Genomic DNA, 27974 nt, shown 5'->3' on the forward strand with positions numbered 1-27974 from the left:
TTTTGGACCATGAATGTTCTTGGCTTTACCATCCTTTCCAGGCTTGGATTGTTACAGTTGGTTATGCATCTTTTTCTATCACACATTGCACATTTCTTTACCAGTGACCTTTTGTGGCTTACTCTGTTTGTGGGGAGTGTTGGATACTGACCACTGGACAACCATCAAGTTAACGTTCTTTCCACTGAAAGAAAGGTTGGCTATATTTGTTGTTTTGCTTTTCTTTTGCTGGTCATATTTTCAATTTTTTTTTGTTGTTGAAATGCACATGTATGAATCCAAATCGGTCGATTCTGCCGGCTGAAGGTAATGGCTAATTTAAGGATAGCCGGAACCAAAGTGCGCTTGTACCTTTTTAAAACAACTCAAATGTAGCTTCGGGGCACTGGCGGCCTTTATTTATTAGTAACTGGACTGGAAGAAGGGCGGAGTAAGAAGGGGAACCCATGCAGCAAAAAGGCCCGAAGCAGGAAATCAGAACTGGGTTTGTAACTTCTCCATATTGTCACTTACTCCTGATTTTTGCGGGAGGTTAGAGGCAGTGCATCTTCAATGTTCTTCCTGAGTGAAACACCACAGTGAAAAAAGTTTAGTGAATATGTAGAGTGTAAATGGCAATAAATCGCTGCAATATTTTTCCATTTTCCGCCGATATATATTTTTCTCATGTTTATGATCGCGTCAAACGTTTTACGTTCCGTTCTCAGTCTTCGTTTCACACAGGAGAGTTCATTGGCGCTGCGCTAACTCAAGTTCCTGTAAAAATGGATCAACTCTGCTGTAAATATTTGTCCAGAAGATTTAATATTCATACAACAGCGTTCAGTAGGATATTTCTGAGGCTGCTGTTGTTTAAAAATAGTAGCCCAATTCTTTGTTTTTGGACTCTCTCAGATTTTGCTGTTAGCATTAGCGTCCAGGACCGATAAATCTGGATTTTCTGAGTCATCACTTTAATCTGAAATCTGTTTTTTTCCCCCCTTTGTTTTAGAACGGGGGTTTTCTAAGTGTGAAATGGTTGTCAAAGAGCAACAAAGCTAGCTTCCTCTCGGAGAGCGAATGAGCATCCCTCTCCCTCAAACTACATTATTGCTATTATTTCTGTAAACTTTTTGCTGGATGTTCCATTCATACATTTCACTGATGTGGGTTTACCTGCGTTAGCTCTGTGTAGCGGCACATGATGCAATGCCTCAATTCATACATTTACCTTGCTAAATGTATGAACTACTTTCTGCTGTGAACCCAGTTCATTTAGCCTCCTGGGGGAAAAAAACCGGAGGCTTGACAAACATACAAATCCCAGCTTTAAATAACAATGTCATACTTCTTCTTTTTTTTTTTTTTTTTTTTACATTCTTTGGCCCACAGTATGTCTCCCCTCTCACTATAGCTTTAGGCACTAAAAATCTATCTATTTTATCTCTGGCAGTGGCTTGGCGCAGTTGGCCAAATGTTCAGTTACTTTTTGTGGCTTAGAACAAACTTTGCAATCGATGTCACTACACCTCCACGTGTTACTGGTATTTAAATGAAGCTATAAATTATGCAAACTCATTTTATGGTCTCACAAGTGTGCAGTCTAAACGCCAATACTGTGAGAGGTGAAGCATGAAAACAGAAATACATATCAGCATGGTTTTAAGGGATTTGGATGAGTGCAGCGGGGGAGCCTGGTGTGACTTGATGCTGAAGGAGTAGGTGCCTCATCCTGATCAGATAAGAGTAATGGAAGCGAATGAAAAGACCCCTGTCCCTGATGGCCACAGCAAAATGGATGTGCTCCCTGAGGTGTACCTCTGGTATCATCCACGCCTGTGGACACAGATTTATTGCCCATTAAAAAGCTACACCGAAATGTACCTCTTAAAAATGGTGTGTTTATCCTGTTGAGAAGGCCTTTCAGGAATGAAACGAGACAACTCTGAGCACCAACAGACCGGGGCAGACTCAGTGTGACAAGATGCTGGGGAGCCAATTTCTTAGAAGGTTTAATGCCATAAAGATTTCAAGTGATCGTCAACCATTAAATGTTAACAAAATGAACTTCCTGTGAAAATGAACATGTGCAATCACACTACACACTGACATTTGTTTTTACCCTATTTTACAGGAGAGATTTTTATGCAAGTTTACCCGAGCAGGTAATCAAAACGGGAACAATGTAAAACACAGAAATGGGGAAATAAAGCAATATGTAACAGTTGGCAATAATTTAAACATTTATGTACATGGTAATCATGATAAAACACCAGAAATGAGGAGGGGTACACATTGTGAAATATCCCTAAGGAAAACAACAGAAATAAACTGACATCATTTACTTTGAAGCCATAATTAAACACGTCTGGTTGTAGTTACAAATGGTACACAGCATCGACACGAGGAGTAAAACTAAAAATATCATTTCACTCTAGATTGACTCTGGTTTATCATACACCTCACCTCACCAACAAGGTGACAGGATCATTTACAGATGATGGGACCATGAAGTAGCATCGACTGAAATAATTGCAGTGTCATCTGTGGCACATGCCCTAACCTAAAACCCGGCATGTGTGCAAGCAATGCAATCTACGGCTTTCCGTGTGATGGTGCTTTTCAACGAAACCTTTTAAAACTGTCTGGGTGATTGCAATGTCAAAGCACATTACACCATGTACTGCTAAACTGCTTCTTTTCCACTTTAAGTCTGCCAGCTTAGGCTTGCTGTACATTTGGGAAAAAGCCAGATTTTCTTTCTTTATTTATTTTTTCAAATACATTCCCACTTCTTGAAGTCAGAGACAAGTTTTTTTTTTTTTTTTTTTTTTTACAACTTCTGCCCATTTTCCTTCTTTTTTCAGTCTCTCCTCTTGGTGAATAGAAATTCCCAGGCTAATTAAAGCCTATTAAAGACAGGTAATGTCAGGGCTGGTAGCAGGACCATGACAAAGTGCTGATAATTGTCTGCCAGACTCACTAAATCCACCTGTCCTGCAATTATTGCGTCCCCCTCCTCTCCTCTCCTGACACATTAATCCACTGCATGGCTCGCTCGGCAGGCTGCTGCCTCAAAGTGCATCCTGCAAACACAGATGTTGGATTTCAGACCGGTTTAGCACACACATGCCTTGGGATAATTGCGGCAATCAACACAGGAGACCTGAAATGCATAATAGTGCCTGGCAAAAGTATTTATACCCCTTGGAGTTTTCCACATTTTCTCACATTATTTGTGTATTTTATAGAGACTTTGAGTGAAGTAGCATCTTAAAAAAGCAGTGCGTAACTAACGTAGGAAAGAAACTGTATTTTGTTTTTAGAAAGAATTCTGAAAAGTACTGTCTGCATCTATATTTGGTCTCCTTTACTCCAATACCCCTAAAAAAAAATCCAGCACAACCAATTTGCTTCAGATGCTACATAAACTTAGGACAGACCAGTGGTAACATAGCAACTGGTTTCAGAGATCCACAGCTCAGGAGCGAGAATATGTTAAAAGCATTAAAACTATTAGTATTAGCATTCGGCTGAACGCTGGTGCAGCTGTGTGTGGGTTTTGCATGGATACTCTGGGTTCCTCCTGCAGTCTAAAACTATGCATATAAGGTTATTTGTTTGCTCTAAACTGCCCTCAGAAGTGAATGTGTGCATGCAGGGTTGCTTGACTTATTTATCTCTGTGTCTTTGTGTGATGGATTGACGACCACAAGCCCATTCCTGCCCCTTTAAGGTTAACCACATAAAGGAAAAGGATTTATTATTATTAGTTTAACAAATTTGGCCTTTATGGAGGAGCAATTAGAAGAAAGCCGTTTTTGAAATAAAACCTTAAGAGGTTCCATGCACAGTTTGACAGAAGCTCTTTAGGGTTATACAACAAAAAATATGCTGTGATCTACATGCAAAATGTCATCTTGACAGAAACCTAAATAACACTATTAAACAAGGTGGTGGCAACGCCATGCTGTGGGGAAGCGGCTCAGAGTTGACGGGAAGATGGCTGGAGATGAATATTGGGCAATGCTGAAAAAAACATGAGGCCTTGGGTGGAGGTTCACCTTCTAGAAGGACAAGTGAAATAAACATATAACCAGATCTAGAGTCAAATGACGTGGATCACAGCATATTCATGTTAGAAATCCTCAGTCAAGGTCCAGAAATGCTCTAAGCACATTCTAAGCACAGAAAAAACAATTCTAGATTTGCAAAGCTAGTAGACACTCCAAAAAACCTGCAGCTGGTGCTGCATTGAAAGAAGGTTCTAGAAGGAATTGATCCAAGGCTGCTGAATGTGGAAAACGTCAAGCAGTATGAGAATGTTTGCAGTGCATTATATGTATTACAAACCTCCAGAAATCTGTAAATCGATCTGTGTATTTTGTCATGTGTACACTGAAGTCATTTTGATCATATTTAATACATATATAAGAAATTTAGCAAAAGATGTTCCTAAATATTAATAATTACTCAAATCTTCGAGACACTTATTGAATCGTTTTGAAATAGGACTATCCTTTTTGAGTTTTCCAAATGCACAAATGGATATCCGCTCTAGTTCAAAGGCAAACTTTTTGTCCATTCTCTGTTTTTGTAATACAGTATCCTTACATAAACATTTCATTATTGTATGCCTTTTTAAATAACTGTTTTTTTAGATAATTTTTTTTAAAGATGAATCAAAATCTTGTCATATGTTAAATAATGACTATTTCAATTAGGTGACACGGTTTTTGGCTCCAGCACTGCCAGATTCCAGGTTTGCACTTTTAATTGGTGCAACATTTTGCCCATGGTCTAGCCTTAAAGAAAACATCTGGACAACACACTAATTACATCAGCCAACATGTGCTGTTGTGATGAGGATTTACGCAGGATTGGGAGCTAGCGCTGCCTTTTACTTTGTCAAACCCCTAAAACCAAGTCTCAAAAGACCAAACTGTCTGTGTTTTTTTCTTTTCTTTTCTGGATACAACTGCTATATTTACAGAGGTTTTATCCAAATATTTGAAGTGTGTTTGCCCTGATCGAGTTGACTTTCTTTCAGCAGACTCAGGTGTTCAGGGTTGTTTTGTGGACAGAGACTTTAGACTTTGACATTTACATCGGTTGGAGATGAAACCAAAGGCTGCTGCACGCTAAGAGCTAGGTCATCCTGTGGAGGAGTAAGGTGTGTCGCTGTGGTAGTTGTAGTCAGGGCATACCTTCTGCACCAGTTTATAGTCCACACTATAAAAGGCAATGTAGATGCATATGACTTTGAAGGGTTTTGAGCACAGCCATGACACGTGGCTCTGTGTGTGCTCCTGATAGCACACCTTGGACGGGTCAAAGCCGCACAGGGCGGTCTTCTTGTTGCGGTCCGTCTTCTCGTATTCAATGCGACAGTTGAACGACTTGGTGTCTTTGGTCTCCAGTGTCGACTGCTGGGCGATCTCGAACTCCACGACTTTGGAAGGCGGCACCAGGCTCACGGAGACGTTCCCCATTCCGGTGGAGTTGTGGCGGAAGTAAACGCTAAACGTGCCGTTTCCGTGGTCCACGATCTTTCCTGTGATCAGTAGGTTGAGCTTGACCGTCTTGATGTTCGAGTGGAAGTCCCCCCACCCAAACATCTTTTTGAACTTGCCAGTCTTCACGATGGGTCTGCGTTTAGTTCTGGCCTGTGCACCCTGAACATCTGTCTGGTTAGATAACCAGTCCCAAAAGTCCTCCATGTTCTGTAAATATGTCATTTCCCTCATGTTGCTCTTGAGCTCGGGGGAGCCCTTGGCAAACAAACGCAGGGGGTTGAGAATCCGTGGTCTCACCCCCGTGGGAGAAATCTTCTGTTCGTTATCACTGTCCCTCCACTCGATGAGTTCTGTGGCGCCTCCATGCACTTTCCTGCATGCGACCTTTACACAACACGAAAAAAGAGGTAGAGAGGAAAACAATTTTAAGTGAGATAAAAACCACTTCTAAGCATAACTTCACAAGAGTTTGTTACAGATTTAGAGGAAGCAATAACCAAACAATCTACCCAAATAATCCAGAATCAGTTTCTCATTAAATGTTACAGTTTTAATGTGCTGAAACAAAGATTTTTTTTTTTTTGCATCCTATATTGGATACAAATCTTAGTACTGCATGGCGACCCCTGACTTTCTTTGAGGGGATTACAACTTATATCTTTAACCCAAACTGATCAGTATAAGCAGAAGAGCCGTGACTGTAGGTTAAACCTCAGTAATATGTCATTATTTATAGCCATTTACCAGTCTCTGACATTAGTCTGACTTGTCACTAGTTGCCAGACTCGTCACTTTCGGTTGTCAAATGTTCAACATTTCAATGAGATCAAGGTCTAAGCTTTGCTTTGGCTATTTAAGGGCTTTCACTTTTTTTATTTAAGCCAATCTGTTGTGAATTTAACAGTATGATTTTGGTCATTCTCATGTTGAAGGATCCAGTTCTGCTTCAGCTTCATTTTTTCCCTGACACTCGGGTGCCCTAAGGGTCTCTTCTGGTCAGTTTTCAACTCATTTGTAAAAAGAACATTATCCCAGAAGTCTTGGTGTTTGTCTACTTTCTTTCTGGCAAACTTTAGTCTGGCCTCAATGTTTGTCCTGGGGAGCAAAGATTTTCTCCTTGCACACCTTGCCTAAAAGTTGAAGGTATAAAATATTTTTTTGTTTGTACAGGGATGTAGTTTCATGATATTTAAGGATTTTTGGACATTTCCTGTTGCGTCTTGTGGTGTGCTTCTGAGATGAAGCAGCTCGGATGAGGAGACATGTTTGCAGCTCTTGTGAATATGCTTCAATTGTGAGAATGAATATGGGATGCGGGAAATTTTCCTCACTAAAAAGTGCATTTTATCACATTTTCCCCCAAAATGCAATGTCTTTTGTACACTGTACAAAAAGTACAGTATTTTTAAACCTGATATTAAAAAAATGTACATATAGCAAAAACTCAAGCCACTGTAGGGAGTCCAATTATATTCACATAATAGTGGGAACCATTCATTTTAATTTGTTTTATAATTTGCCTATTTGTTTCAGGGGACCGGAATTCACTCGTGTGTTGAATTTTCTCAAAAAAGTCCGACAGTATGTCTGTATAAATATGCTTTACATCCTGAGCCTTTGAGTCAAGATGTTTCAAGATGATTCAAGTCGGCCAGAATTTTGAATCTCGCACTAATGTCCAACACTAAAACACTCCTTTGTAGCGGCATCACAACATACACCAAGCATTGCGCTAATCCAGACACTGCAATGAACTGCGATCCCTCCTCGCATCTCTCCAACCCTGTTCTTGCTTCGGGAGTGATTTCTGGTCCACTTCAGATAAAGCTGCAGTAATTCACAGCAATAGGCTTAGCTAGTTTTATTAGTAATTAGTAGTGCTCTCTCTCCCCAGGCCCTGTTGTAGGGATCACTGAGAGAAGCAGATGTTGAGAGCACACGGCAGCGGCTGTTTGAATCCTCACTGAAGACGCTGTGCACTACTCCCAGACTAATTATAATTTTGCTGTAAGCCTAACTGAAACACATGTGTACAAAGCTAACAAAGTAGGTCGTCTGGTTCAATTTGTTTTGTCGCAGTCACATTACAAACCTCTCCATCTGACACGTAATAGGGCCGCATGTTTTATAATTACAGCTTCTTTTAAATGCTCCTAATGTCCCAGGCTGCGGTGACACCTTAACGCCTAAAGGGGGGGGAAACGACTTGGCTATTTGGGTATGGAATGTGAAATCAATACGTCTGCTACAGACAGTGAGACTGGCCAATCCATCAGCCTGCACAATGCTTAATTAAGACAGTCGCTCCCTGTAAACACGGATGAATGAGGCAACTCTGTAATAATGTTCCTCTGCGTAGTTCACGACAGCCACAGCCGTTTAATCGACCAGCCACCAGTGGCAATATTCCCAGCGGATGCTCCTCTTTCAGTAATACCTCAAGTGAGCTCTGTTGTTAATTTGATTGGACTCTAACGACACCAAAATAACACTAACGCTCGGACGTGAAATCTGTGTACTCCCAACGGGAACCTTTCCTCACCCCTGCAAACAAAGCGGAGCGGTGACTCTCGTTTTCGCCAACAACGTCAAACTGTTTTATCCATTACGCAGTAAGCGTCATGCTGCGCTGCTCCAGAGGTGAAACTAAATTGTCTTTCGTTGTGAATCTCAGGTGAGCTTTGTCTTGGATAATTATAATGGAAATGAGAGAGGAGTTTTAAGTATGATGAGCAACTGGGGAAATTGCTGTGACAACAAGCGGATCAGCGCAGGGATATCTAATACTTAAATGCCTCGGGAGAGATGAAGCACGGGAAACTTGAAAGCGTCTGCCGAAAACACAGGCTTTGCTTTCTCTTCCTCTCTCACTTTCTCTGCTAACACCTTGTTCATTTAGGTGAGAGTGTCTGACGAAAAGAATACGAGTGTTTGTTAAAAAAAAAAAAAAAACGCGAGGCAAGGTCTGATGAAGGAGAATCTACAAAAGCTTAATTAAGATTTCTTAATCGGTGCAGGCGTGCTAGAGGCATTTCAGGGCGACTTGAAACAAGACATCATTATGATAATAACTGCAGACTTCATTTCAGCAGTACGAGGCAAAGAGGTGGTGGATATCTGTCTCTGTGGTTTGGTTTCTTTCTTTCCCTGTACGTCTAACGGAAACACAAGGAAACATGCATACCAGCAAAGGTTTTCTCTTTTGCATTCAATGTTGCACCGGAGCCACAAACGCATTGTGAATCCTTAGCAAACATTTCAAGGTAATATTTAGCATCAGGTGGCACGCACGGTAATTCTCTGTTAAAAAAAAAGCAACAGATTCATCAGATGCACTCATCCCTGTCAAAACTGTACACAAACTTAAAATATAATGTAGAAAAATCAAGAGCTTTAAGATAATATTTATATCTGTTTTATTGTCCTGTTTTCTCTAGTCACATGAGGCCATTTTATGGCAACATTAAGTAACTTTAATAAACAAATTGACTCTGTGGTGAAATCCAGCTTTTACTATCTGCGTCTACTGACCAAACTTGAATCCTTTTTAAATCGACTTGGCCATTCACACATTTATTAGCTCTGGACTTGATTACTGTAATGGACTTTGTATTGGTGTCCCTCAGTCTTCCCTGGGACGACTTCAATGTGTCCACAACGCAACTGCCAGTCTTTTAACCAACACCTCCAGTCGCAAGACCATTTGTTTGATCCTGTTTCCATTGGCTTCCTGTCCATTTAAAATTGGTTTTAAAGTTTTATTGATTGTTTTTAAAGCCATGCCTCATTTCATTTATCTGAATTTTTAAGTTGCTTGGAAATCTCTCAGGCCATAAGATGAACTTTTATTAGATGTTCCAAGATCAAGGCTAAAGCACTGGGGTGACCGAGCTTTTTTAATGGCAGCACCCCGACTCTGGAACACCTATGAAGTTAGGGTCTGTCTCTTTAAGAACCTCCTCCCTTTTTCACACTCCCCCTTCAGCGTGTCATCACAACAATTGCGGGGCAGGAGTTCAGCTGCATGGGGACTTCAGCTTATACTAAGATTAAGATGAATTCTGACTAATTTTATCGTGTCCAGGTAGCACTAACTACAGTTGTGAATGTTGTAGGGATGTATTGAGGTCAGTTTTATTATCCTCGCAGTCAGAGGTTGACTAAAACAATTGTATTTGCATTAGTTTGACACCCACTGATATGACCTGACTATGGCAAACTTGGCTCAGACTCTTGCTTAAAAAACTAATTATAGACTGAAAACTGAGAATTGAGATTTTATTTGCTAGATCTGCAATCAGTGAAAGAAAATATATATATTAAAAAAAAGTAAATACTGTGCATAAGGACTAAGTGTGTGTAAGTTAATTTCACCCTTTGTTGCTGTTTACTTGTTGTTTTTGAGGTACTTAAAAAAAAGAATTGACTCAGACAAATGTCAGCAATGCTGATGTCTAACAAAGTAATGACTGACTGTTTACGATGCTACAAAAACATCAGTGGATCCACTGATTACTGAGCTGACAGCCCACTTTGTGATGTGACTTTGTATGTGCAGTGAGTAACTGCAATCCAATCATTTGGATGGATTTTAATGCTCTGTGTGTATTGTAATAAATTGTCATGCCTATTCACCTACTTCTTTCTGATCAGCCGGTATTGGACCAAAGTCCCAAATGAAGTCTCAGCTAGGTTTAGCAAACATATGTTTAAGTTCATGATATTAGGACAGAAAAGGCCTTCTTGTATCCCTCCCATACAAACATTTGGCATGAAGATACTGGTTGCTATGGAGACTTGGTTTGGAGCAGTTTCCTAACTGTGAGCTTAGGAAATTGTTTCATCTCAATCTTAATCTCCCCACTGAGTGAGTGTGGTGTGCAGCAAAAGCACGAGTCCTTGTACAGCCTCATGGCCCGTGGCTATGAGAAATGGGAAATGGGCCTCTGTGTCACGTTATATTTATACCACCGGGAGAGAGTAGGTCAGGGTCTGTTAATTAAGCATTTCTAGAAACTCTGAACAACTTAAGAAAGAATAATAAATAAAGAAACTCAGTTACCTTGGTTTCATAGGCACTGCTAGGTCTTTAAATAATTATGAATTCAGTTTCTTTTAACAAAAAACTTCCTGAATGTTAAAAGGGAGATGGGAGAAAAAAAACGGTTTTCTTGGTGTTACGAACCAAATTTGTTTTCTATAGCTAATTTGCACAGTCAGTGGGAAGTGGGCATCCCTCAGTGGTCTGAACTATAGAAGTAGTATAAGAAGAGATTTTCATATGCTAATGAGACCGAAGCTGGTATCTGATTCACAGCTTCTCAGTATTTACAAATTTTATTTTATAAACAGTGTGACATTTTAATAAGAAAATGCTTGAGATAGGCTTGGTACATTTCATAAGTTAGTTGCAATTATTGTGCATTTATGGTAATACGAAATTAACCACTGATGAGCTATGCTGAAAAGTACCAGGGCTTCAGTCTTCAATAGGTAAACCAAAAACAGAAAGTTCATTAATGGACTTTAACCAAAAGATGAAAATGCACATTAACAACCCGATAGCCAATTTGGATTTATTAATTTACAAAATGCTATTTCTTTAACTTTCAGAGAAAGTGGCATCTAGAGGAAACAAGAACAGAAACAGGAAAAAATGTGGAGCATTTGTACACATGCATATCTGAAAGGTGAAAAAAAATCTTCCTTTACATTCAAAGACGACTTTCAAAGCCAGGGACTCTCTTATTGTATTGGATGAAGAAAAATACACGTTTATTGCTCAATTCCAGTTGCATCTACAGGCTTTCATCTTCACAAGCACTTATTGTAGTAGGTCTATTTAAAATTATTTCATGTTGGTCAGAAGTGCATCCTCAGCTGAACAAGACTTTGTTAATGCAGCTTTGCTTTTAGAATATCTTCAAGATAATGCTTATACACAGTCTTTTAAAGTTCTCTCACTGTTTGCACTGAACAAAAATGGACAAGGCTGCATAAATCCTAACATAATTCTATGAAATGTGTATCATATTAAATGCTTAGAGAGTGCATATCACCTTTAAACATTTCTGCTGCATTTTCTGCGTTAGTAAGGCGTTTCTTACTGAATAAAAAAAGCAAATGCAGAATGTGTTTTTGATCAATTCGACAGCTGTTTTGTGCTCGCTTTTGATTTGTTTTGTTAAATTTGAAAGCTGTTCTGTTCACGTTTGATTTAGAGACTTGAGCACTAAAATTCACACAGTTGCCTGAGCACCAAAGATCCGCACAGCGAGTCGGGATGAATCAGCTCTGACGTTTGTCTGTAATAAGCATTAAGGAGCTGGCTGCCTGTTTGTCCCGTGGGTAGACATATCTTTTAGAGCCCTGACATAAAGGTAATTGCCACAGCGACCAGAACTAGCCTCTAGAAAGTTATTAAGAGGCCAGTGACATCTGGCCTCTGCATCATGTGAAAAGATGCCATTAATGTGTATTTGCAACAAGAAACTGGCTGCATTGCGCTTGGCTGTGACGGGTGTAGGCCCACGGCTATGGGAGAAGCGGTGGTGCTGCTTGTGATGGCAGCCACGAAAATGTGTGGCCCAGTTTATCAGTCTGGCCTGTGATTGGTATGCAAGAAACTGTTTTTGTTTAATTAAGATGCTGCCTCTGTAACAAAAATAATCAGTTAGAATTTTTCATACTGGATTTTTTTTCCCCCCCGCACATAAGGCGGGGGATACGTGTCTAGGGGAAATTGGTTTCAGGAATTTCTCACAATAAACAAAATGGGCAATTAACCTGCTCATCAGTGCAAGCACAGTAGTCCCAATCATGCTCCCCGCTGTTCTTCATGGATTGATCTGTGCAAATTGACCTCACTTAGGTAGTGCAATTCATTTCTCTGCTAATTTTCTGTGTCCAAAGCTTCATTAACTTGATGTGTTTCTGCGTTGTAAAAATCTGGACACTTCGGTAAAACTGCACCACCTTCACCATCGCCTGTGGTAATACCCTTTCCAACACCACCCAAACACAACACCTGTCAGCTGCTCAGGACGGTGCTGTTAGCATCAGGCCACAGATTGACTGCAGCATCTTGCTTTTCAAGCAGCCGACATGACAAACGGCTCAGCTGACATTAAAACCACCACAATCTCCCACCTGCCCACAGACCTTCCCGTGCCATCTTCTTCCTGATGTTACGGGGCATATAATTTGTAATGATTCACATCCAGAGCTGGTTCCAGCAGAGGAGGCCCCTGAGGCGCTTTGGGAGCACTGAGCAAAGAGCCTCCACCCCGCCGAAGAATAGATTGGCGCTCTGATCGCTGGAACAGCCTCACGCTCCAGAGCCATCACTTTTAATCAGAGGCCGGCCGGGGAAATACATGGCAGGTGCTTCAGCACTGTGGTGGAGCGCAGCAGCAAATCCACACCGGGGGGCGCCTTACCAATCACAGACGGCTACCGTCGGCGAGTGCGTGAGCATGCACCATATCTGCTGCCCCCCAGTATGATCCGTCAGGCCATTACCACCTGACCTCTGAGCTTAGTGTCTTCACTCAACCTATACATCCTAATTCGTACTGATATGCGATCAATTTGAGATCAATATTGTAATGTTAAATCAGACTTGATTTGTTTACATCTGATCTGTGTCTAACTTGTGTAAAATATCAGCTTTAGCCTTAGGTACTGCCAGATTTTATGGCTGTTTAGGTTCCCTGCTGACCCAAAAGAAAAATGAAATCAATTAGGACAGTTTTAGAAATGTTATGTACATATTAGTAAAACCTTAATAGTTTATAAATTACATTAAGACTTGGTATTGAAAGGGCAAATGTTATATTTTATAACCTAAATATTTGAAGTATAAGACAAAAGTGGTGTTTCCATAAAGTTTATTAACCCTCCTGTTGTCCTCGGGTCAAAATGACCGAGATTTGTATGTGTTTTCCCTGTACACTGAAAACACATACAGGAGGACAACAGGAGGGTTTTAAGTAAGAACATATTTTTATTAAATGTTAAATCAATAAATCGATCTCATAACATCCCCCCTGCATGTCTAGCCATAATAATGAGAATGAGAAGGCATTTAACTGTACATCCAAAACTGTCGTGTTTGGATGTAAAGTTAAACAATATGTACTGGGTATACTAATTTCAACTGGACATTGAGCATGAGATAAGTGTGATAAATGTTCAGAATAATATATGTTATACTTTGGACACACTAATATAAAATAAACCATTGCAGTGATATTTATTTCTGTCCTGACACGTTTGCACAGATCAGACTAGGGCTGTTGTAAATGATTATTTTAGTAATCGAGTAATCTATAGATTTTTCTTACGATTAATCGAGTAATCGGATAAAAACAATTATGAAATAAAATATTGGTAAATATTCCATAACACCAGTGTTACTATCGGATATCAACATCAGTCTATTTTTTCCACATTTGAGCTTCCCTACCAGTTACTTTTTTGTAGACCGGGGGAGCAATACGGGATATTTACGGCTCCTCCGTTCAGAAACTCATCTACCAGCCATGTTCCGCCTCCCGTTTGTTCAGACCGGGATGATATAAGTTTACTGTGCGGTTCGTCGGTAAAGCTGCTCTTACCCTGTAAGCATCAACCCTCAGCCGCCCGCCGTGTTCAGTCTCTCCGCTCACCTGTATGAATCCTCCTCAGCTTCTTCCCGCCGTTCAACCAGCAGCTCCGGAGCAGAAAGGCTGCCGAACTCCCGGCATCGCGCCGGTCATTTTAAGGATGTTTATTGGTCCCACAAAAACGATGAAAACCCGGAATTATCACCAATCAGTAAAATCCCCGCGGGCCGAACTTGAAGATTGGATGTTATGCTGCTAACACGTAGTTTCCGTCAACAACTCAGAGGCGGAAGTCAGAGCTCCGCGCAACGCAAATAATGTTCCGGCTGAAACACGGTGCGCTAAATGATAAAACATAAATTAACGAAGCTTCGAGGCAGGTCAATTTTCCTCAAGGAATTTTAATAATCGAGGTACTCGAATCACTCGAGGAATCGTTTCAGCTCTAGATCAGACTATCAATGCTGGTCAGAACAGGAGCATCTGTATGCTGTCGGGACTTTAACGACTTCACAGTTTCAGTCAAGCAGACTGGGTTTCCAACAGCCCTTTACAATCCTTCTGGTGGGTGCTGGTTCATCAGGTCTTCACACTACTACTCTCAGAACATATTTTGTCATACTGTCACTTTAAGTCATTAATTTGTAACTGTAAAAATAGTTGTGTTAAATGCAGCATGCAAAAGTGACAAAGAACGGACAATATAAAAATATATTACACATATAAAATATAATCCATTCTGCTTAGGGCCTTAATAAGCCAGCTCTATGACAACTACCATGTAACGTGTTGTAAATGTAGATGAGAGGGGTATAATTTAATACAAAACAGTGATGTGATCAAAAATAAAGTAGAAAGAAAAATGACGCGTATGTTGACTTAAAAAAAATAACTGCACATATGGTTTTGCTTGATTGTGGAGATTTTGTGTCCAAGTAAATTTAGACACACAAAACTATTAAGAACATCATCCAGAACCTAGCAGCTCATCTGGGGTTTGAGAAATAGCCCCAAACCAAAAGTACAAAGCCCTTAAAAGGCAAAACATCCACTGCTAATAGGTACCTGTAATTCAAATAGTGCCTCATTAGAGCACCCTACTTTTTGTATTCAGTCATATGCTCCTTTTCAACCAAAGTGTTTGTCTCAGGAATAAAAATGGACTGTACACACCAGGCAGTCCAGACTGACTTTATTTGTGGTTCCCAGTGACGCTACATGTTCCTTTCTGAGCAGCTACGCCTCACTCCACCTTCAACAATCTCTTGACTCGTTTTTGTAAAGAGTGCCACCTCTCCTAACACCTGAAACACAGCAGATCATGCCTCACCTTTCCATTCTTGCACCTCATTCTCAACCTTAATCAACATTTAAATGAATTTTGCACCTAATGCCAACTTTATTGAAATTCCTTATTCTTTTCTTCACTGAGACTTAAACGTTGGTTTTCACCAGTACATCCTGGAAAAGACAATGCATAAAATATAAAACTAGAGACTGGAGGCTTTATTATTGTAGTTTGTTTTTCAGAAAGTAAGGGTTAACAATGTCCTTTAAAAATGGATTATTTTGACATGTCACCTATCTTAAGCTGTTTAAAAGTGTAAACATTATTGCATTTTAGAGCCACAATAAAAAAATATCTCAGGACTATAAAACGGAAGTAAACTACAAAATGGTCTTTCCATTGCTTTTCCTGTTATTTAAGGGCACAAAAAGGGCTATGAAGCCACGTGTGTCTAATATTGAAACACACGACCATATCAACATTATCATATCCTAAAAAATGTAACAGTAGGCCATAGTTATTGTTTTCCTGTGTTTCCCCCTCTTGCTTCCACAAAGTACCATGAAATCTCTGGGTAAGTTGCCCATCAAATCATCGAATATGAAGACTTTGAAACCACTAAGTTTTTCTTTGGAAACCGTTGTGTTATGCATCCGTCCCCAAGTCTGATTTTCTGCACATAAAGTCGTCGACTACGTTACACGTTCAGCATTGTTCCCTCCTGCTGTGTGCTGACTTTATGTTTTTTTCTTTTACTTATTTCTCGAATATAAGTGTCGAGAGCTGCATGTCTGAACACAACAGAAAGGAAAAGTTGTAAAAAATGACGATATGCGCCCTTTAAAAATTGAGTCAACCATCAACATGAGCAAGCAGGCCTGAGCAAAATTCTGTTTCTGTATCTTCCAGAGTTATTGATCTCACTCTCTTCTGAAAAGGTTGTCAGGTTCACATTCTTTATCGAGGCCTTCTGTATGCTTATTTTGTTCTCAAGTTTTAAATTTAAAAAGTACGTACGCTCCGGCTGAGTTATTCTGGTGTCAAAAAGTGTATTCAAGCAGCATTTTCTGCAGAGGGCTTTTTGTGCCCTCCTGTTGTCACTCAAGGCTGTTCTGTGATTAGCATAAATTACAGCATGTAACTTAACCCTCCTCTGGCTACCATAAATCTTAAAATGTGAGTCATTAGTCATGTTTACAGTGTCAGTGCAGCTCTGCTCTAGCTCAATCACAGAATTCAGTATTTTTCTTCTGCGTCAGAGCAGTCTGACTCAAACGATGCCAAGCCTCATCTCATTTGGACATTGACAAACTTGACTGCTCCAATGGGTGTCGACTTCATACTGAAGCATTCTGTATCATTAGAGAGCCACTCCCTTCAAGAAGTGATGCACTAAATGCAACAAATTGCTCACAGTTTCTCTGAATACGCTGCATGCATAGGCTTGTGGAAACTCTCACCACTGTTCAATAATAAAGAGCTTAACAGTACAGCAGGTGTTTTTTGCTTCTTTGTGACCCTGTCACATTAATTTGTATGCATCTTGGGCTTCCGCAGTAAACAAAGATACTCATTACTCGGTAAATAACGCTCAAGCATCATCTTTACAATGCATCTGATGCTGCAGCATGAATGCAGTTATATTCAGTAAATTAAAATATGTGTTTTGAGACTGCTTTGGTCAGATTAAATGTAAATTTGAAAATGAAGGAGCTAAAACACACTTGCAAGATGCCGAGACTTGAGATAAAAATTTGTTCAGTTGTGCTAGTAAATTCACATAATGTCTAAGTTCTAAATTCTAATAGAAAAATTGTTCAAGGAAACTTTCTAACACCAGGTGCTAAGAACTAAAACTGCTTCTGTTGTCAGTGCTTTCATCATATTCCCCACACCGTAACTAACTGATGTTTAGCTGGAGTGAAAGAGACAGGTGACATAAATAAAACGGCACCAAATGAGTGAGCGAGTGAGAAGAGACAGGGAGGGGGCGCTGCAGTGAAGGTGTGCGTGTGTGTGTGTGTGTGTGTGTCAACCGGCTCTCGGGAAACAGAAAGGGTGAGAAAGCACAGCTGATATGAGTTTATTGATGTTGCAGAAAATGAGTTTTGAAACTGCTGGCAAATGCAAACACAATTTCAAAACTGTAATGAAATTCTGTCATTTTGTTGTACAGATGTTATGTTGCAGTCAAAATATTAAAATATTCTAAACGAGAAGGAAGAGACGGTAATTTCACTACCGTAATGGTGTTGTAATGATATTAACTTGTGTCAAATTCTATTATTGTTGTAAACCAGCCGATATTATTGAATCCTTAAAAATCAATCTAAAGAATGAATTCTTTAACTTTCGACTGAGGGATTTTCATGATACACTAACAGAAGAATTAGGGAAACTTCTGTGTTTGTATCAGGAGAAGAGTCTATGTAGAGCAAATGCAAAGATTATTCAGCACTTGAACTTGAAAGATTGATGAGAGCTAATCACTAATAGAATCAGGAATTACATCTATTTTTAATTAAACAATCAATCCTCATTAATGATTATTTAAGAAAATGAAACATTCGCTGCCACCAAACAAAGATAAACAATGCTAATTAACTGACTAAATAACCTATGCAATAATTATTAAAAAGGTAACATTTTCAAGCCTGGAAATTAAATTGGTAATCTAATGAATAAAGAAATGTATTTTCCGGCTCTCTAACGTCCAGCTCCATTCCCAGAGGGCCGGCGTCTCTCTGCTCCAACTCATCTGATTCGAATGATCCAAGTATCTTCTCTGCATGTCAAAGTTCTACAAAGGTCTGCAAATGAACCATGATTTGATTCAGGTGTGTTGAACAAGGGAAAGAACTCAAACATGCAGGCACTGACCCTTGAGGCTTGACTTTGGACACCTTTGCCCTAAGGAAAGTGATTTTATGGCCTAGTTCTAAGTTTTATTCTATACTTTAACGAAAGGTAGGAAAAATAATGTATTTGATCTTCAGAACTAAGTTGGACTTTTCAAACTTTCAGAACCGAATAACAGCTACATTAGGGAAAACTTTTCTTTGGTCCAAATCAAGCTCTTACAGCAATTACGAAACATGCTGAATCTCTGCAGGTGTGCGGTTTTAAATCACATTCGTCTTCCTGTTTGGTTGACAAAGAAGTTGTCACACAAAATGCTGTTTAAAATGGCTGGAAAGAGTTCTCAATACAACCAAAGGAAACTCCCTTATGTAACTAGTGGATTTTTCACAGTAAAACTGGAGGAAATCAAAACATAACCATGCAGAAATGTGTATTATTGGCTTATCAGAACAGCCGATGATGAAGCACATCAAACCAGTTCCAAAGTCTTAAAACTGGCTTCCTGGGTCTCAGAAAAAATTTACATCAGTTTATAAAGCGCTGAATGGGTTAGCGCTGAAATATATTGAGGACCTGTTGTTGTTGTATCAAACTTCCAGACCATGCAGGTGTTCTGGTTCTAGTTTGCTCTGAATCTGCAAAATCAGAACCGAACGTGGAGAAGCACCATTTATTTTATGCTCCATAAAAGCATATTATAGGTTTCCAGAATAAACCTCTGGGAACTTAAAAAAAATAATGAAAACACTGAATAATTATCCCATTTACTTAGAGTTGCCTTTAATGATATCTGGGATCCTGACTAATTCTAGTCTTTATTCTAATATTTCTGATGATTTTGATGTAAGCATTTGAGAAAATGCAATGTGCATTGTTACGTGAAGCCATGTGTTTATGTGTGCACTATGATGTTTTAGTGCCTAGTCACTTTTAGTTTTACTTTTGATCTGCACAATAAATGTATATTTATTAATTTTGCAATGCAATATTTGTCAAGATTTCAGCAAATTTGTCACTGCATCTAGATCGTAAATACATTTCTACAAAACTAATTTAAATCAAAACTTTTTACAGGCATTCACAACTATGCTATTTAAAAAAAACCATACCTATGCTGATGATGTAAGTAATCCAGCTTAATGACAACTGACTACAATTTTAATTATAACACACTTTTAAGATATTCTGCTTCACGTCCATTTGTGAATTAACTGCGGAAGGCCCTGGGGGTGAAAATGAGATGTTACCCAGCGTTGCTCAGTGTTGGAAATTTAAATGTGGCGACGCTGTCGGATGTTGGGGAAGTGTTAACGAAGATCCTGGCAGGAGAGGAGGAGTCGGTGAGCGGCGCGTCTGAGAAGAGAGCCTCCAGGTAATCTGGATACTCGCCGTTATCTCGGCACTTGTCACATGCGACAGTTGCAAAGCCCTCGACACTTCACTTTCAGGCAGCCGTTACCTTTCAGTGCATCATCACTTTCATAATCCCCTTACATGGTCAGAGCACTAAACTCTGTGTGTAGGCTCCTGACACCTGCCGCACACCCCTGGATTCCTGATAGCAGGGATTGAAGGGGATAATACCGCAAAGCATTTAGGACTCGGTGTAATTATCTCTTGACCAGTTTTAACACCTTGCAACAATAGTAAAGGCACTTGTAAATCTTTGTAGTTAATACGAGAGGAGGAAGTGTGTTTTTATTGTTTGTTACTTCACTGGTTTTCAGATTTCAGCCGTCTGAGCGTTTCTTATTCGTGTTTCTGTGACAACTACCGTTTATCGTTTTCGCTCCTTTCAAAACTGTGCCGAAAATGATAACAGTTTTTAATGAAAGAAAAAAAGAAAGAGAGAAAAAAAAAATAGGGGGCCGTTTTGCTTGATTTGCTCGAACGTAACATCCGCTAAATTTGACAGAGCAAATGTTTCCATTCTCAAAGCTGACTGCGCCGCGTCTGATTTCACAGAAAACAGCTCCCTTTGAAGAAGAAACAGGAGCTGGCAAGACGCTGCCTCCTTTCTCTCCGAGACGCTCTGAAGACAGGTACATCACAAGAAATACACAAAGACACTGGGAAGCTGACAGGGCTTTGTTAGGGCTGAAAATGACAAGCCGCAAAAAGAAAGGCCTCAAAAGCTTAGCGGCAGCAGGAAATGCAAAAGTGGGAATAATCAGAGGGGGAGATTTATTGTACTTATTCTGAAGCTGTCACACCTTGCCTTTTTACAGGGAAGCCATGCACTTTTTAATTAAAGAGGTCAATCATTTTCCTGAGCTCTGACATGTGGTGTGATTGCCTGCTACAGGACTGAAGCGGGTGGTAATTAAAAACTACACGTCAGACAGTAAAAAGGAGAAACCGTTTGCTTGTTTGAGTCACAATAAGTGAGAGAATGGTTATAAATGAAAGAATGGATTTTGACAAAACTGGTCCAGATTCCAACTTTCCACACTTTTTTTCCACACCTCTATTCTGTAACTATTTGGGGCAGAGTTAAAACATCTAACAGATAAGTTCTGGAAGAGATTGGAGTCAAATTTCTATGAATTTTTATGAAATTCAGAAAACTACTAATCTCCTAAGCCTTCATAGTTTCATACAACTTTCTTCTGATGAGCAAAATGGTTTTAAAGCAAGCCACTGCAGAAATCATAGCAAGGCAGGCTGTTCTATCGTGCTGATGATCAGGATATTTTCATTTAAAGGAACCCAGACTGAAATACATCGTCACTAACAATAAAAAAGCTAACTGATTTGACTTGTTTTATCTTTCAGGCAAAACAATAACTTAAAGAAAGAAAATATGTGAACATCAGATGCAGGTTTGCTAGGCCTGAACAGGTTAGTACTTTTATAATATCTTGTTTTCTTAGTCTTGTGTTTATCTTGACTTTAGTTTTGTTTTAGATAATCTTTTAAATCTAAATACATCATACTCTGTTTTTATGTCAGTCCTTGATATTAATTCACATTATGAGCCTTGCTTAAATGATTCATATCCACTGAAAATTTTTATCATTCTAAACCATCTATATGTTTTCTTAAAATTTAAGTGATAGACCAAAAAAAAAAAAACTATTGCATAATTGTGAAGTGGAAGGAAATTGTGCAATATTTTTACAAATCCAAATCTAAAAAGTGCTCTATTTACCTTGTAGAAGCAACTTTCACTTGGATTTCAGCTGCAAACCTTTATGTTTCCACCATATTTAGAAATCTTCTGACAGAAATTGTGACAAATTCTTCTTAACAAAACTGTTCAAGTTGAGACTCGATGGAGCTCATCTGTGAATTTTTACCAATGCTTTTCTTTTGGTTTTTGCTCTGGGCTTTGACTAGGTCATTCTAAGACATGTGCTTTGATCTAAATCCTTCTAATGTAGGTTTTACTTTATGTTGCTGTCCTGTTAGAATTGCAATGCATTTATTTAATCTGTTCCAACCAGCTTCACTGTCTGCTGAAGAAAAACACCCCCACAGAATGATGCCGCCACCACCATAATTTCATGGTAGGGATGGCATGTTCATGGTGTTAATTTTCTACAATGCATTGTATAATGTATCTACCAGAAAGTTGTTATTTACTAGATATTGTTCATAGCAAACTGCAAAGGGGATGCTTTTTTTTTCAGCCTAACTTCTAAATACAGTTAATTGCACTGGATGCCACCTTTTTAGATTTTTATTTGGAAAGAAAAAAACGAAAATCTTTTATTTTTCTTCCCCTTTCAAATTATGCACTACTTTGTTTTGGTCACATAAATGATAAAGGTATACAATGTAAATGAGTAAAATGAAAATTGTATTTTGTTGCAGCCCGGCTCAAAAAATAAAAACTAAAAACTCAGTCAACAGTCTGTTAAACAGCAGTAGTTCCACATCAGAACATCCTGCCTGTTTTTGATATTGCAGAGCTGTAATGACGGAGCCATAAGGTAGCAGAAGCTCCCGGTTTAACTTGCCCGAGGCTGCACAACGGCTATAAAAATTCATAGCTTTGGACCTAGATCACAAATCTCAACAACACATTTAACATAATGTTTCCTGCACCAGGAACACCAGCTCATATATGGCTCAAACAAAGAATCATCTGCATTTCAGTTCATCCCGAATAGGGGTCAACGACACGCCTTAAAATTTTTGCCAGGGTATTTTGTGACTTTTATTGTGATGGTGATAAAATAAATTAAAATTCATGACAGGACTTTTAGTCAGAGCCTCGTAAAATCAAACACTGCTCTAACAATAAAGCTTTCCAGTTATATTATATCATGTTATATTTATACAGCAGTGAACCATTTCATTCAATCAGAGCTTGCAAACATCCCTAGTTAGAGATCAAGAAGACTAATTATTCATCAGAATACAGGTTTTCTTTTTTTTTAACGATAACGATAAATGACACAATTATTCATCAGAATACAGGTTTTCTTTTTTTTTAACGATAACGATAAATGACACAATAATCCCCAGACGGCTCTCATCAAAAGAGCAGCAGCTACAAAAATAATCATTGTCTTAATAACTGTTTGGCTCAAGTCTTTAATGGGCCTTCCAGTTTCCAGATTAGCGTTTTTGTCAGCGCAAAGGGCAATTGTGTCACAGCGATCAATCATTCAGAGCTTCTGTCTCTTCATTCGGAGACCTTTAGCGAGGATTCATCGCCGCGCTGGTTGTAAATGAGGATGGAGAAAGGAACAGCTTGCAGGGATCCATACAGTAAAAGCGCAACCTGTTGTGGCTGCGGGCTGCATTTGAGGGATTTAAGCTTCCCAAACGACAACCTTTTCCCTCACAGAGGTGATGAGCAACACGCGGGCCGAGGACGGCAAATGCCACAGACGGGTATTGTTTATGAGGGATTATCAAGTCAAGCCTTCTGGCTGGAAAGATTGTGACCCCAATATGTGCACAGATACACATCAGCACCATGTAAGCTCCGAAATGATTCCTGGAAGGCTGCGCATGCATACATGCCCTCTTCAACTCCGTCAAATCCATGTTTTAATCACTTCCACAGAAATTTTCACTGGCCTCGCCTTGCCCGTTTTCGCTCACATTTTTTCTCTCTCTCCACCCAATTTCTCTGGTGGCTTTTTGAAGACTTAAGTTCTTCTCATTTTTCCCCCTCCCCGCTCTCTTTCTTACAAGGCAAATCCTGGGAGAGGTTGATGTGAAGACCAGGCAGAGCAGGGATGTGAAGAATATAAACACATTTTTTTTTTATTGTCCAGGGGGAGGAAGGGGGGCTGTGTGTAGTGCAAGTGTGCAAAAGGGTTGGGCGGTGGGGTCTGTAAAAGAGACGAGGACCTTATCACAGCCCAGCAGCTCTGTAATTCGCCACCATGATAAAGTGGCAGCGCGGAAAACCTTACAAGGCTGGCACAATCCAAAGACGGATTAGGTTTTTCTGACATAAGCTTCCTGAAAAACTAATCAATCAGCCTGTGCAGCATTATCAGGAGCGTGAGATTAAAGAGCTGCTCCTAATCCCCCCAACTGTACATTTTATTACACTTCCCAGTGTTAAGTTGCCTTTAAATATACAGTAAATAAATAATAAAACCAAACCTAATTGAGCATGGGCAAGGGAAAGAGGGTTAAAAGGTCCTTAGAGAGGGAATTTGTGTTTTGTTACGAAGACATGGATAAAAGTGTTGTCCTTGCTGGAGCCGACTCTGACTTTGACAGGAGCGTCGCTCTCTCTGCCGCTGCAGAGAAAATAAGGAGCACAAACTGCTTTTATTTAAATAAACTAGTGGCAAATACTACATTAGGTTCGAATGCTGTCCTCCTTCATCTCCTGACGGAGAGATAAATCATCAAACAGCCAGGGGCATTTTTGACATGGCTCAGTACCCAGGGTGCCACTCTGTCAGGGGGCAGCATTAACACACTGAAATGGACTTTTGATTCACCATGATCACTTTACCATTTTATTTTTATTTATATTCTTTAGTTATGCATTTCTGTAACATGTCCACTTTGTCATTGAAATCTAAAATACCGGTTTGCATAATTCTACACTACTTAATATGTTTTTCTCTTAATGCCTGAATTTATTAAGTTTTATAGGAAACTAAATAATGTAATTTTTCAATAAAACAGATTCTAAATTAAGTAGATTAATGTGAAAATAGTGCATAGAATAGAAAGATTTACATATTTCGTTTTGATTAAGTTTAACTTTCACATAATTGGGTAAAACTCACATGGCAGCATGATAATCAGTGTGTTGAAATTACATTAACAGGCGTGAATCTTATGCAACTATGCAGTCTTGCAGTTTGAGGAGACTGTCACAACAATAATCTGCAAGGGGTTAAAAATCTAATTTAAGATTCATAAAACCATTGATTGATTTGTGAAAACAAAAAAAAAACAAAAAAAAGCAGTTTTAATTTAATTAATACATTTTTTTTTTTTTTGCATTAACGTAACGGCGATTGAGACAAGCATGAGAAGCATGAAAACCCTAAAAGGTTAAAGGGTGCAGAAGAAAGGGGCTCGCCCGGGGCCAATTACTGCACGAGCTGCTGCCACTGCATGGAACACACGTAGATAGATAAATAAATAAATAAAAGCTCACAACTACTGCCAAAAGCTTTGAGAAATCACTTGTAATCCCTTAAATCACTGCACATCAAAGTTCGACGGAAGAACCGCAGGCATGTCACAGTTCCGAAAACAAAACGCATCCAGGCTCGTTTCCTCACTCTGATCTAACCTCATTTATTTACTTTTTAAACACAGACGTATATATATATATATATATATATATATATATATATATATATATATATATATAAAATCTCCTTTGGGTGACACAGGAGTTTAACATTGTCACTGATCCCATCAGCATGGGCCTCGTTGAGCCTTTGTTCCAACATAATACGGCCACAGAGTCGCTATCCTGGCTGCAACGTCTCAAGCTGGTAAAGTCTTTGTCAATGTCTCTTCATACCTAATCCTAATCTGAGTTTTAAAAGCTACACGTTCCACTGTGGGAAACTCTGTGGGAGTAGAGTCACGACAGGGCAGGCGGAGGGAAGACAGCGGAGAGGCTTTAATAAGTTTCGTCTTCATCTACATTGTCCTGTTGTCATTGAGCCGGGGATAAGTGCAGCAGATGTCACAGGGTAGAGCCCATTCTCCCAGGATGGCTTTGACCCTCTTATTTGTCCCTGGGGTTTGACAGAGATGCTGGGGCCGGGCTTACTTCTTCACCACTTGAAGTGTACGTAGAGTGAGTGGGAGGAAATGGATGAATTCCTAGTTTTCCAGATGCAACGTAAAATTTTAAGTATTTTAAACTGAGCTTTGCTGCATCCTCTTCCAGCTTTGGCTACGTTTTGTTTGGTCTATTCCATCATCTTTATACATAAACATCTTTAAAGTTCAGTTTCTTTTATGTTTTGAGTGAATTTCAGCTGTTTTAGCCTACAAAGTTGAAGTAATATTGATAAAGTCTAAAGTCTGGGTGTCCTGGGAGGAAAGCCACCGAGGCATATAAAGAGAAGCCTCCCCAGGGAGGTGGCCTGCCTACTTCTCTCTGGAGGCGCAGCTCCCAACAGGCTCAGTGCTGATTACAACAGAACAGACAGCCTTCTGCTGCTGCAGCTGCACCGTTCAAGGCTATCTTTAAAAGAAGCCCTCTTTGAGGATTGAGCACAGATGTGAAGAAATTCTTCAATCCGATGGCATTTCGCGTTCAAGTCCGATCATGGAAAGGGGATAATCAGGATAAAACCAACAATGATAAAAAAAGAAGAAAAAAAAACAATATATGAAGGAAACCTCTAGAAAGGACACATCAGCAGATGTCCATCAAAGTAGAGAAAACCCTTTGAATTTCCCCAAAGATCACAATCTTTCTTTATAGAGATTAACACAATAAAAATAAAATTACACTAAAGGAAGATTATATATAAAAAAGCTTAGCACGATGAATTTCTAGTAAAGCCTAAATAATTTTCCTTGCACTGACGTAAGCCTTATGTGAGTTACATAGAAGAAGTTGCCAAAGCTTTACAAGAAACCCCCCCTTTTTCTTTTTTTTTTAACTTTAATCTCTTATTTGAATGTGTCCTTTTTAAAACTCTGGCTTATTTTGTTCTGTGCTGGAGCAAATATATTTACCAAATGTTACCAGTTCCACACAAGGGCTCCAACTCACAGCTGGGAGCAAAAATGAATCTTACTGAAATAAAGGAGGTGTTTTAGGTCAGGCCGCAAGTCAGAGAAAAAGGACATGAAAGTCAAGCTTGATGAAAAATAAGGAAACTCGGCAGGGACACACAAAAAGCAGACTTCTCTTGACATATATATATATATATATATATATATATATATATATATATATATATATATATGGTTAAAAAAATCACAGAATAAATGGAAAAAAATACAAATGTAATTATAAATATGTAGCATTTATATGTTACTTTTACAGAAACGGCAGTGTGAGGTATAGGGAGTTTACTTTAATGTCTGATATTTTGTTTTGTAGCAAGTGATAAAAACTACAATAAAGTGACAGTATGTATCTATAAAGCACGGCACTCAAGTGTGTAGCTTTCTCTAGTTTCTTTTAAGTTCTTTCTAAAATGCTGAGACTTGAGCAGTTCACTAAAATTCAGCTCAATTTTTTTAAAACTGAAGAGGAGGTTTGTGGTCTGACGTTGTTAAATGTTATTTAGCAAAATCTATTCGATGCAGTTTCAATAAATTGTAATTAAACCCAATGAGGGCTTCCTAGACTAAGCTTCAAAGTGCAACTGCAAGAGACAGAACAGAAATAAACTACTCGGTCACCCAAGTTCTCACCTGGTGCAGGAGAAAAAGCAACAATAATGTTTGCAGGGCTCTCATCTTCAGCGACTCGTCAGTTTTATTCGAGATGAGCGGCGGTTAAATCCTCTCTGAAAGGCTTGGAGAGGAGAAGACGCGCATGCCGCTGAAACATCGCTGATATCACCTGCAACGAAAGTGGAGAAATTTACCACAAAAAAAAAAACAAAAAAAAAACTCAGTAATAGAGGGTTTTATTCGTACATTTGAAAAGAAAAAAAAAAGAAAAAGAGAACTTGTCCTTACTGTTCTGCAAATTTACAGATACCTCGCGCTGGAATCCCTCCTGTCCAATCCAGCAAAGAGTTCTACAATCCGCTTTAAACGTCCCCGTCTCTCACGATGCTGGAATTTCCTCTAATGAGGCGTCTTCAAACAGCGACTTAGTTGTCTAAGTTTCAAATCCCGCCGAACAGTTTTCTCCTTTTTAATCCGGAGCGGTTTGAGCAAGAAGTTGTCTCTGTGCGCCGTGAAATTCTACCAAATGAGTCCCGTACCGCTGGTGACGAGACTGCGGTCAGTCAAGCAGACCGTTCCTTCAGCTCTACTTGATTCCAGTGCGCAAAATCCTGCGCTGTGCGCCTGGAGACTCCAAGGTCGGCGCGCATCTGCTCAGAGTCTCAGTACCTGAAGATTTACCTCTGAAAGTCTCCCTCTCTCCTTTTTAAAGACATAAGTAAGAGGCTTGATGTCACAGTTAATCGCTTTTTTCCCCTCTCTCTCTTTAACCCTTTAAGTGAATAGACGCGATTAACTTCAAAATTTTAGGAAAGCGTCAATGGAGAATGTCGCATTTCCAAAATCGCTTGAGAAGCGCGTAAAAACTGGCTTATGGCGATATTAAGGAAACTCTTCATATTTGGAATAAAACTT

At 39.4% G+C, this 27974-nt stretch overlaps 1 protein-coding gene across 1 annotated transcript; it reads right to left on the reverse strand.

Annotated features, from left to right (window-relative positions):
• Positions 1-1967: 1967 nt before the first annotated feature.
• Positions 1968-27950, reverse strand: nxph2a (neurexophilin 2a). Its single transcript, XM_008403017.3, has 3 exons — positions 27348-27950; positions 27078-27228; positions 1968-5879 (listed from the first exon to the last, which is right to left on the reverse strand). Exons 2-3 carry the CDS (start codon positions 27120-27122, stop codon positions 5133-5135), a joined length of 792 nt encoding a protein of 263 aa, XP_008401239.1. The 5' UTR covers positions 27123-27228; positions 27348-27950; the 3' UTR covers positions 1968-5132.
• Positions 27951-27974: the final 24 nt, after the last annotated feature.

The sequence above is a fragment of the Poecilia reticulata genome, chromosome 2 (genome assembly GCF_904066995.2).
Source record: "Poecilia reticulata chromosome 2, P_reticulata-male-v2, whole genome shotgun sequence".
NCBI classification, from domain to species: Eukaryota; Metazoa; Chordata; class Actinopteri; order Cyprinodontiformes; family Poeciliidae; genus Poecilia; species Poecilia reticulata.

Excerpts from the sequence above, each read along its gene's own strand:
- nxph2a (XM_008403017.3), bottom strand. The coding sequence starts at position 27,122 with ATGAGAGCCCTGCAAACATTATTGTTGCTTTTTCTCCTGCACCAG. Across the intron at positions 5,880-27,077 it reads TGCTTTTTCTCCTGCACCAG|GTCGCATGCAGGAAAGTGCA; the intron begins GTGAGAACTTGG and ends TGTTGTGTAAAG.